At 42.5% G+C, this 12,475-nt stretch overlaps 1 protein-coding gene across 7 annotated transcripts in view; it reads right to left on the bottom strand.

The window, feature by feature from the left end:
* Positions 1-326: 326 nt before the first annotated feature.
* Positions 327-12,475, bottom strand: part of LOC119658037 (calmodulin-A-like) — a 498,102-nt gene continuing 485,953 nt past the window's right edge. For all 7 annotated transcript variants that reach the window (XM_038065276.1, XM_038065277.1, XM_038065273.1 and 4 more), the window contains 4 exons: positions 10,063-10,164; positions 9,840-9,975; positions 9,631-9,779; positions 327-475 (listed from right to left, as the gene is read on the bottom strand). In XM_038065276.1, coding sequence (XP_037921204.1) covers positions 444-475; positions 9,631-9,779; positions 9,840-9,975; positions 10,063-10,164 — 419 coding nt within the window. In that variant the 3' untranslated portion in view covers positions 327-443. The remainder of the gene's footprint in view (positions 476-9,630; positions 9,780-9,839; positions 9,976-10,062; positions 10,165-12,475) is intronic.

Raw genomic sequence — 12,475 nt, 5'->3', positions numbered from 1 at the left:
TTTCATAGTTCGTATTTTGATTTAATATTTTTATTTGAAATTAGCTATTTATTTATTATAATTTATTTATCGATCTTTTTTCGCAAATTTACAATTCCATAACTATGAAATTTATCATAAATACACATTTTTGTTGTTTTTCTACCTTATAGTCTGCTGTTAACGTTTTCGTATTTGGTTGTGTATGTTTGAAGGTAAGTTTAATTCTTTAGATAACCGTCGAGTACTTGATATTCTTTTTCCGATATTTGTCCTTCGGATTTGGCTGATTCATTGGTTTGGCGTCAAACTTAATTTTTGGTCTTCCCTCGCTTTTTTTGTTCTTCTTGTTGTCTTTCAAGGTGCTTTGCTGGTCTTCAGTATTACTGAACTTTACTAGTTTGCTCGGTGCTGCCAAACAATTTCTCAGCTTTTCTTCTGCCTCGACGATTACAAATCTTACACTAGTTTTTCGCCGTCAAGATCATCACAAACTCTGGAAGGTGATGTAGAAAATATTTTTGATATGCAAATTTAGGAAGAAATACATTGAAAGTATGGCTTGCTTTATCTCAGACGTTTTGAATTTGTAGATGACAGGAAGAGAAATTTTAAATTCAAAGAGCAGAGCTTTGAGTACCTAATCAAATTCGGTCAGAGATGGCTTAACGTAATCATAGTCATAGCTCGGAATATTGCTTTATTTGTAAATCGTAATTACGCTCTGCCAGTTGGGGCTTAAGAATAGCCTTTCCTGCTTGTCGTAAGAGGCGACTGAAAGGATCGGGACTCGGATGGGGTCTGACCTCAGGGCAATGACCTTTGGCTATCGAAAACGGACTATGATTGGTTTGTGGAATGTGCGCACGCTCCTCAATAGCAGTAGTGAGGGTCCTGAGAATGCTCGCTTTAGCCAACCTGAGCGGGAATTCCAAGAATATAAGCTGGACTCTCTGAGCCTAAGCGAAGTAAGATGGTGGGAATCTGGAGTATATTCTTCTCCTTCTTGCGGCAATGCGCTTTTATACTCTGTTAAACCAGGTGGTAGCAATCACAAATTCAGTGTTGTGTTGCTTCCGGCGGTTACCGAAAGACGCGCTCTCTTCACCTGGGAGCCGGTTTCTGACAGACTTTTAAGTAAGATTTCAGTCCAAGTTAAGGAGCATCACAATGGTACAATGCGGCACACCAACGGAGACTTTATTAAAGGCAGTTCAAGGGATGCTTCTTAAAAGTGGCATTGAGATCGCGATGGGTGATCTGAATGCCTAGGTGGGGTCTGACAACACCTTGTTCGGACATGTAATGGGGGAAAGACGGTTTTGGCGATCGCAACGGTAATGATGCGAGATTTACGGATTTCTCCAACTTTCATTGCCTTATCATTGGTGGCATACTGTTCGAGCACAGAACCTACCATTAAAGTCAGTTGGGTTTAAACTGACCAACGCCGTACTAGCAATCAGGTCGATCACTTCGCGATCAGTAGATTTTGGAGTTGTTTCCTGGATGTGCGTAACCCAAGAGAAAGAAAGGGTTCACCATCTGATGGTCGCTTACGTTCGCTTGCGTGTTGCGCGCACCAGAGAAGTTCAGCGTAGTGTACGCCGTGAAAAGACAGAATTTTCAATTGTGTTGGTCACCGCAGTGGAAGATGCCGCAGATCGCAATGGTTTCAGGAATGTGTGCTGTATCACGAAAGATTTGCATGTGGTTCGATGGCCCTTTGAAGGGCGTCAACAGTCGATGATGAAGAACCGAAGAGGTGGAAAGAACACTTCACCACGGTTGCTAACCATTTCACATCCGATGAAGTTCCTCCTCTTGTGGATGAAATGCGGATACGGACCAAGCAGAACAGAAGTCATTTCGGCCATCAATGCACTCAAATGGAGCAAAGCCGCTGAGCTTGACTGTCTCCCCGCAGAGTTATTTATCGCTGCACCTGGAGGTGCTGCTGATCTGCTGCTTCCACTCGCACAGAAATATTGGGAACCCGCGACCTTTCCTAGACAGTGGAAGAAGGGGATCATCGTCAAGATTCACAAGAAGAGGATCGGTTTTGAGTGTGGCAATTGGGTCCTGCCTGCCAGTGCAAAGATAATAGCTAAAATATTCAAAGAATCCCTTAAAAACTTGATCGACAAAGAGCAGGCTGGTTTCCGCTCCAGATCCTCCTACATTGACCACATCAGCACCCTACTACCTAGACCCCACCAACACCCAACCCTAGAAACTAATAGTTTTAATCAGAGTGATATATGATGGCGTAAAATGCCACGCGGTGCACCGAGGCAAAATCCCGGAGGTCCAAGGCGGGTTGCATCCTGTCACCGAAATAATTTTTTCTTGTTTTCGGTAACGTTCTTCAGACTGCCTTGTCCGAAAGACAAGAAGGAGTTTAATGGGCAATAACATCTTTCCTCAAAGACCTCAACTACGCTGATGACGTCTGCTTGATCTCTCACCGGGCCTGAATTTGGAAAGAGAGCGAAGTAGAGTTAGATTGAAGATAAACACCAATAAAACCAAGGCCCTTTGTCTGACCGGTCAACACACTCTCCTTATCTGCATTAATGGACAGAACGTTTCTGTCAAAAGCGGCACCGAACTAAAAGTTCCTCGACCCTTTAACAGCACTAGATCCACTTTCGCTGCCCTGTCTAAAATCTGCAAAAGCAGTTACCTCAACACCAAGATTAAGTTGATACTGTTATGTTCTAGTATTCTTTCTCTGTTGCTATATGGGTGTAGCACATAGAAAGTAGACTTCACTGATACCCAAAACCTCCAAGCTTTTGTCAATATCTCTCGGCGTCATGTCATCGGAGTGCGCTGGTCTGACGCTATCTCAAACGAAGAGCTTGGTCAGTGCACATACCTGTGTTATAATATGAAAAGTACACACCAAAGGCTTCAGATACTTTTGGTATGTAGCAGTAGTACTAACCCGAAATGAGTGAGCATAGAGAGCGAATGAATCTCCCATGCTGCTTCGGTCTGAGTATTCGCATGCTCACCTAAACCACGCCCACCAGTTCTCACCATGTGATTCATACATACATTTTTTGTGCACTTCATGCATATTGATGAATTGCGTTTTTTATTGCTACGGAGGATTGATTGCAGAATCGGCAATTATTAGGTTGTTGCAAATGAAATGTCGGATTTTTCAATGAAGTGAAGTTAGTTATGATTTTAATGTTTAAAACTGCCGCAAGGTGACTCTGGTGGTATGGGATAATTGAGTATAAATAGTCGTTCGTTCGATCAAGGAGTCATTTCAATTTCAATCGTCATTGAAGTTCCAAGTAAAACTCAAAGAAAAAAGCATGGAAGGGAGTCAAAAACGTCTACTTTTTCTATATGAATTTAAACTTGGTCACAACGCAGAAGAGGCAACCAGAAACATTTGCAGAGCATTTGGAGCTGACGCAGCAAACGAACGAACGACACAGCGGTGGTTCGAAAAATTCCGATCAGGCGACATGACCCTCCAAAGTGAACCTCGTGGACACCCAGGACCATCGATCGACAACGACGAGTTGCGTTTGATAGTGGAATCTGATCCCCGACATTGCAGAGAAAATAGGCGTACACTATTCGACAGTATCTCGGCACTTACAATAGCTTGGAAAGGTGAAGAAGCTTGATAAGTGGGTTCCGCATGAACTCAACGAGCAAAACATGGCGCTGCGAATGGAAATATCCAGTTCTCTACTCAACCGCAATAGGAACAATCCCTTTTTGGGCAGAATAGTGACATGCGATGAAAAGTGGATATTGTACGACAACCGTCGCAGATCAGCGCAATGGCTAGATGCCGATCAGCCTCCACAACACATACCAAAACCGAGCCTTCACCCGAAGAAGGTAATGGTAACTGTTTGGTGGTCTGCATCTGGAATTATTCATTATTCGTTTTTGGAGCGTGGTGAAACAATTAATGCAGAGAAATATTGTGCCCAACTTGATGAAATGCACGAGAAATTACGTGTTCAGCAGCCTAGATTGGTCAACAGAGATGGAGTGATACTGCTCCATGATAACGCCCGACCTCATGTTTCCACAATGACGGTCCAACAATTAAATGAATTACGATATGAGACTCTTCCTCATCCACCATATTCACCCGACCTCTCGCCAACCGACTACCACTTTTTTAAGCATTTGGATCACTTTTTGGCGGGGAAACAATTCAGCAATGAAGTAGCTGTCAAAAGTGCCTTCGAAGAATTTCTTAGGTCTAGAAACCCAGACTTTTACGAAACTGGAATAAATGCCCTTGTATCTCGTTGGGAGAAGTGCATTGAAGCTGCTGGTTCTTATTTTGACTAATAAAATTAATTTTCATAAAAGTTATAGTTTTTTGAAATTTTACTCAAATATCCGACATTTCATTTGCAACAACCTAATATGATTGAATTTTTGAGATTCTATCAAACACATAATCCATATAAAAGCCAAGTCTAGGATAGGGAACTTTCCTTGCCCTACATTGGGAAGGTTGGACACTAGTCGGCTTTAAGCTGATTCTGACCTTCTTTAGGCTAGAACTCTGCTGGTTTCATGCCGGCATGAAGAGTCTATTTTAGGAAAGACGTAGCAACTCCAGTTGGCCCAGAGCTGCGGACATTTGCTGCGCTTTCGTCCAATGGACCTCGTCTGTTTATCAGCCGGGGTTCTAAGACATTTCATACCCACTGCAGGTTGTACAAATCGATATGTAACCAAAGGATGTGGTTGTACATAATAGAAAAGATTAATAAAAAACTATCGATGGCGCTCATAGAGGACGAGGATGCTTTATGTGACTAATTACACGCAGTTAAGGGGAGGCTTCCTAAAGGTAACATTGTGATCGTGATGAGTGATCTGACAACATCTTGTTCGGACATGTGGTGGGGAAACGCCTTTGACGATCCTTAATGATAATGGTGGAAGGTTTATGGATTTCTACAATTTCCATTACCTCATCATTGGTGGAACATTGTTCGCGCATAGAGCTTGCTATAAGGTCAATTCGGTTTCAATTAACCCATACCCTACGAGCAATTAGATTAACCACTTTTCGATTAGCAGTAGATTAAGGAGTTTTCTTCTGAACAAGAAATGCCCTGACATTGGCCTGGAAAGGGTTCACCATCTGACACTATTGCTTAGCTTCGCTTGCTCTAAGTTCAAAATCCTCCGCTCATATGATCGAGTTGCTCAAGAGTGGTAGAGCTATCTTACTGGTGGAACAGCAAATACCCTAAGAAACCCGCTTGAGAATATCGTTGAGCACTAGGCAGAAACCAAAAATGTTTTTTTTTTTCTCGGATGCTACGCTGGCTGATTTCGGGATCATAGAAGCGGATCGATGAGCGGAAGGGATTGAAGGCTCCATTGACCGCTGCGAGTGAGGACGAACGTTGGCCAGGGAAACGGAAGATTCCATGTTTCTTCGAGAGACGTTAACGGCTGACTCCTCATCCACAATGACGAGCAACTGGAGAGGTGGAAAGAACATTCCACCACAGCTCTTAACTGCATATTGGAACCCCTCACGCCATTTTCAAAGTTAATGAGAGTGGTGGCATGCACTGTAGGATTTGTGACCAACAAAGGAAAGGGGAAAATATGAAAGAAGTCGTCTGCAAATTTTCCGATTGTGCAGAGATCCAAATGAACTTGCTGCTTTACTCGTGTAATCTATAACATGTAATCTGCGTGTAATAGTGATCACTGAAGTAACTTTGTCCCGGCAGAAAATAGATAAAGGAGAAAATGCAAAAGACGATAAAAGCCATGGAGTCAGTTTAATAAATCTGTGGTATTGGATCAATAAAAGGGGCTAGCATCTTGAACGATGAGGGATCCTCAAGATTGAACGCCTGTGTCCTGATATCGAATGTCTTAGAAACAACTATTTGGTCATACATATTACAATACCAGGTTAATAGTTGTGATGCGGATACACAACATATTTGTGGGCGAGCTAAGGTAGGCGGCATTCACATATTTAGCTGCTACGCTGCGCCGAGCCTTACGCTAGATGAATTTGTACTGATGGCAGAAAAATTAGTTTCCGAGGCAAGCCGCGACACCCCAATAATAGCAGCTGGCGATTTTAACGCTTGAGCCGAAGATTGGGTTAGTCGGGAAACCAATGCTGGAGGCCGCATATTGCTAGAAGTATTTTCACGTCTGAAAGTCGTTCTGGCCAATACTGGCGGCGTCAATACTTTTCAGAGACGGGATATGGGATCGGTGATACACTTTACGTTTGTTAACGATACATTATCTAAGGATCTCCAATGCAGGTTAGCCAGGAATGTACGCACAGTGACCATTAGGCTTTCATCTTCCAGATGGAGTGTAGGACAGGAGCAAAGCAAATCAAGAAAACTGCAGTAACGGGTTAGACATCCAAAAAACTTGACAAGCAAATTTTCGAGGAAATACTACTGCAGAAAGCGATGCCGGTGGGAAATACAGAAGAAAAGGTGACGCAGGTTCTTGGAAAGATACAAAAGGCATGTGACACTTCTATGCTCCGCCGCATTGTACACAATAAACGAATGCCCAACTTCTGGAGGAACTTAGTAAAGTTTGTCTAAAGCTAGAAACACAGCCAATCTAGCAGAAACCGGCCTGAGTCTGAAGAGTTGCACAAACGAAAAAACTGCACTGCAAGACTTCAAGAGGTTACCCAAGGAAGCGGACGTCCACCTATGGGGGATGCATACAAGGCAGTTATAGCGTTAATCAAGGTTAAGTGCTCACCGCCGATCACCAATACGGATTTGCTGCGGCGTGTCATAAGTACTCTCTTCCCACAAGTTTCAAGTGAATCGAACCTACCCACTGCTCAGACAGATCCCGAAGAAATTTCTGAGGGAACCACTGAAGAAGTTCTGGAAGCCGCCAAGAAGATTGCCGAAAATAAAGCCCCAGGTTTAGACGGCATTCCGAATAAAGCACTGACAGCGGTCGTCAAAAAAGTTCAAAAGGTGGTTCGCTGAAACATTTACGACGTGCCTCAATGATGGGATTTTCCCGGAAAAGTTGAGGAAACAGAAGCTTGTCCTAATTCCGAAGCCAAATAAACCTTTGGGTAATCCTTTGTCTTATAGACCTACATCCCGAACGGGTCATCTTCAATAGGCTTGTACCAATCAAAGAAAAGGGGGGTGGTCTTTCAGGCAGGCAGTTTGGATTCCGAAAGGCAAGATCTACTGTCGGTCCGACCAGCACAGTGACGGAAATTGCGGGAAAAGCAATGGAGCCCAATAAATGTTGCGCGGTAGTTACTCTCGACTTGAAAAATGCAGCAAAATAATTGCGGCTTTAGCCAAATTGGACGCTTCTAAATACCTGGTGTACATAATCCTGGAATTTCTCCAGGAGAGGATATTGTGTTACAATTCGGACGATGGACCTCAGATGTATAAAACAACCTGCGGGGTTTCACAAGGATCAGTACTCGGTCCTCTCCTATGGATAATAATGTATGACGGAATCTTAAAGTTTACCCAAAGGAGTGACAATCATTGGCTTTGCAGACGACATCGGAGTGACTATCGTGGCACAAGATATTGATGAGATCGAAGTACTCATAAACGAGGCAATTTTTGAAATCAGAGGCTAGAGCAAGCTGGTTTGACGCTTACAGAGCATAAAACCGAAGTAGTTTTGATCACCTAGCGAAGGGAGAAAACGTCGATGAAGGTCAGGATTGGTGAACACATCATACAGCCGCAGTCAACGCTTAAATACCTAGGAGTCACCGTTGACCAAAGACTGAAATTCAAGTTCAATTTTGAAAATTTAGCAACTAAACCTTCCGGGGTGGCTATATTGTTGTCAAGAACGATACTAAATATAGGTGGTCCTAGGCAATGCCGTCGGTTCCTTATCTCGAGAGTTGTTAGCTCCAACTTGCTTTATGCTTTATGGAAGCAAATAGAACGAAAATCGCAGCTTCGCACCGATTGAGTGCATTGCGAATACGTTGCGTTTACCGTACAACATCAGACGAAGCAGCTTGTGTGATAGCAGGCATGGTCCCCATCGACATCTTGATGAACGAGGGTCAACGCCTCTATGACCCGTCATATGTCGGCGAATCCTATATCTATCATCGGCAATTAGCATGAAGTGAGTCTAATTTAGAATGACAAAAAAGATGGGATGATGCACCTAAAGGACGCTGGACATACATCCATACAGGATTATTTCAGATGTCTCAAAATGAATCAAACGGAGGCACGGTGAGGTTAGTTACCACCTAACTCAATTCCTAAGTGGACACGGGGGGTATCGTGCATATCCTTATCGCTTCGGGCATAACGACTCCCCGTGTTGCCCGAAATGTGTGATTCCGGAGGTTGTTGTTGGTTTTAACTACCCCCGGTTCGCCGCACACGGGGCACGGATGACACCTGAGAATATCGTGGACCACCTGCTAGCCTCTGAAACTTCTTGGAGGGCGGTGGAAAAATTAATGAAGGCGATCCACAATCTGCTGAGGAAGGCGGAGGAAAGTTACAAATAACGACACGAGGCGCAGTTCGAAACTGATCCTGTCCCCGCGACGTAATATCGGAATGGCAGTCGCGTGGGGTAAACGAAAGATAAGTGGTTTTAGTTAGTAAAAGGCTCACACAACCGTATGGCAGGAGCCAACAGTAGGTTTTGAACCTTTCCACCTTCAATAAAACAAAAACAACAAACAGGATAGACAGACATTAAACCGATTATAATAAGGTTTTGTTTCACATAAAATTTTAAAAATGACCTGCTTACGCTGCCGAAGGAAGGCGAAGGAAAACTGTAGTCTAGAAAGTGGGTTGTGAATGGGGCATAGGAATACTTGCTTCATGGGGAAAAGCCGTGTAATGAAAAACTGAATTTGAAATCAATTGCACGTGGAACCTAACTGGAAACAAAATCGAATGACAGATATTATGGGTATCTGGCAAATCAATGCAATAGGATATTTTCTATAGTTTTACTAAGGAAGTGTAAGGAATGTGTAGCCCATCATGGTGCCGTTGCATAAACTAAGAAGTTTTCCAACTTTTCCCTGTTTTTCGAGATAGTTCTGCCCACGTGATTTACCACAGTCGTTTTGGACATATTCAACTTCTCCGTTCATTACTAATCGTTAACCAAACCTGGGTCCTGAGAAAAAAGTGATATCTGCCTTTTGCATCCTTAACGTAAAATGTCATTCCTGGCATACGTGAAGATTCACTGAATTAACTGGAATCTGAGTAGTAATATGAATAATCTTCACTCCTTTGAAAATATTGAATGATAAATAAAAACACCATCCCTGGATGGGTAAGTTCAAATAGTCAGCAATATTGCCACTTATTTAGATTTTTATCAGTAAGAGGGCGAAATTTAACTTAATTTTGGGATAGAAAATTTTGAAATGAAATACGGAAGTGCCCACTGAATATGGTGTAAGCACAATTACTATTTTATCTAGACAAAAAGTTGAAAAAATGTATTGCCCAGTTTTCTGGATCTAATCTACAAAATGAGGCGATGTTTTCGTATCAATCTGAATAGAAATCAGTTCGAAATTTCCTTAATTTTTCCGGATTTTCCAAACTGAGCCAAAGTTATATAAAACATTTACTTTAGAATTGTTCTTACCATGATAGTTAACCATGCCATCACCATCCAAATCAGCTTCTTTGATCATGTCATCGACTTCTTCTTCTGATAGTTTTTCTCCCAAGTTAGTCATCACATGCCGAAGCTCCGACGACGATATGAGTCCGTCATTATTTTTATCGAATACTCTACCAAATTTTCAAAATAAATCACCGAATATTTCGCCAATGACAAGCACCAGTACAAACCTAAAAGCTTCCTTCAATTCGTCCTCACCGTCGGCACCTTTCATCTTTTTCGACATCATCTGCAGGAATTCATTGAATTCTATGGTGCCATTTCCATCTTGGTCGACTTCATTGACCATATCTCGGAGCTCAGTTTCTGAAATATGAATTGCGAGGTTGTTGTTTTTGTCATGAGCATGTAAGGATAAGATTGCCGTCATGCGAAATGGTATGGAAGACTTACCACTGGGACGCTGCCCGAGAGATCTCATCACCACCCCCAATTCAGCCATTGTTATGGTACCGTCCTCGTCCTTATCGAATAACATGAAAGCTTCTTTGAATTCTGAAAGAAGATAGAAGATAGAGAGATTATTTAATAATGTTTGGAAACGTTGATTTAGGTTCATTTCATCTAATGTAAGGTATTTGTAATGAATTCTGCTGCCAAACAAAACAGTGTTAGTATAATTTTCCATAATCTTGTGACAGGGTTGATTCGTATCCTGATTTTCATTTAGTCGAACAGCATATGTTATGGGTTATCTGTTATCTTAATAACATCGAGTCGAGCCGGGCGATAAATTAAAACAAGTCATAATCCGGAAGTTTGGCGTTTCTACGTAGAAAATTATTGAGGTAGAAATTCAATTGTCCACTATTTTCCGTTTACAATACTGCACATAACCATTCATTCTAATGTGTTACTAACATTCTATGACGTCCCAGGTCAATTCATGAGAAATACATGACTTTATATACGCACTACACCTTTCTTCATATATGTGCGTAGTATTTTTACCAAACTTTCCAGTATCGGGGCCAACATCACTTGAATTGCTGCTTATAATTCTAGTATAAACCGAAGCGTTTGATGAGCTGCCCCTGACGAAACTGTAGTGCGATAATGATGGGTTCGTACATAAAAACATAATTTTCTTCAATTAGCGCTCTCCATCTTCAACTAGATGCGGTCTCAAGGCTCCCAAAATTCAGCATAAATACTTTAAGCGTGTTCATTACGCATCAAGTGGCGCGACGCCGCTTTTCTCAGTATATCACTTGGGATTGTATTGCAATTCTGGTCTATTACCTCTCTTTCCTTCGGATATTATTTTGACGTGGTGGGATAGCCTCTAGCAGTTTATTATTACATCAAGAGTGCTCAAAACATGAATACAGAAGAAGTCAGACACTTCCAATGCATCGGCCGAAGTGCGGATTTTGGAGGTCTTACCAAACTCATGTTTCCTTACGGAGAAATATGTGGAAGCCATTGTTTCCACTTTAATGGAAAACTTTCATCTTCAACTTTGAGAACAACTGAAACTCAACGAAGACCTCTCTATTGGCGGCAAGATTGCCTTAATTGGATTCTTTGGAATAGGATGTCGCAAACCTAATGAGGCGTCCAGCCCACGGTAGAGGAAATGAGAAAATAGGCCACCAGGTGTGGTAATATCAAGAGGATTCGGGTAGAAGGAATCAGAACTTTTAGCGGAAGGTAAGAGCAAACTGGTGATCATACTGAGACTTACATTGAGGGTGACAAATTCTTTGGTCAACGGCAATGCAAGCAACAAGCGTAAGATAAACAAATCAGTAGTAGAGAACAGTTTGAGGTGCTCAGCTCAATGGTTTCCATGGAGAAGTCGCTCTCGGTCGTAGAAGAACTATTATGCCCTTGCGCTGGTCATACTATACCTATTTCCAATAGTATGCTATTCGACCCTATAACCGATGAGAACTTTATTATGTTTCTTACTTTTAGTGTTTCAACTTGGCATCTCGCAACGCCCAGACGCCTCAACCTACTTTGCACAAGTGTCAGACACTGTCCCAGAACAAGTGTGGAGTCTTCGTCACTCTCCTCACAGAATTTGTTGACAGTATTCGTAGATATATATAGCTCCACCAGATGATAATTTAACCTGCAGAGAGCAACGTGCAATTCTACTACGATCCGGGGGTCTTCTTGGTGGGGTTTCAACAATCTTTTGAGCGCTTGGGAGCGTATCCCCCCATAAGCGTCCTGCACTTTTCCATTCCTGTTAGGTTCTCACAATCATTGCTATTCGTAACTAGCGTCTTAGCCATGAACCATTTTCGATCCCACACCCCACCGCTTTTCTGGCCAGCTTGTCCGGGTTACTGCCTTCTAACCCCATGTGGCCTGGAGCCCACAGTATCCAGACCTTATTGTACGAACTGAGAATGTTCAGTTTGTCAAGGTATGATATTTTGATATCAGTTTAGAATTCACCTGGTTGGGTCTGAGTGCCTTAATAACCGCATGGCTGTTGATTGTTAGAATCGCAATGTTCTACCACTGCCCCTCCCCAAATTAGGTCTTTTCGAAGTTGAAGTAGGCACAGGCGTATATTTCACGGTAGGCGTACGTACTAGTATGTTCTCCTATCGGTTCAGAGTACGTTTATCTTGGATCAATGACCCCGATGCCTGCTCCCTCCGCTGTGAGGGATCCGCCAGTGTACCAGATAATCAGTTACTTGTTTACACCGTAGGTCACTGCCAAGCTCTCTTAGTTTGCTCTGTACCTCCACCGGGTTTCAAACTTTTTATAGAAATGATACCTCCTTGTTATCCTACTCTTGGTATCAGTAGTTCGGGATATTGCCTAGAAGAATATGAATCTT

This window comes from Hermetia illucens, chromosome 5 (assembly GCF_905115235.1).
Source record: "Hermetia illucens chromosome 5, iHerIll2.2.curated.20191125, whole genome shotgun sequence".
Classification (NCBI taxonomy): Eukaryota; Metazoa; Arthropoda; class Insecta; order Diptera; family Stratiomyidae; genus Hermetia; species Hermetia illucens.
The sequence above is the reverse complement of the archived record's forward strand: the minus strand, read 5'-3'. Positions and strand labels throughout refer to the sequence as shown.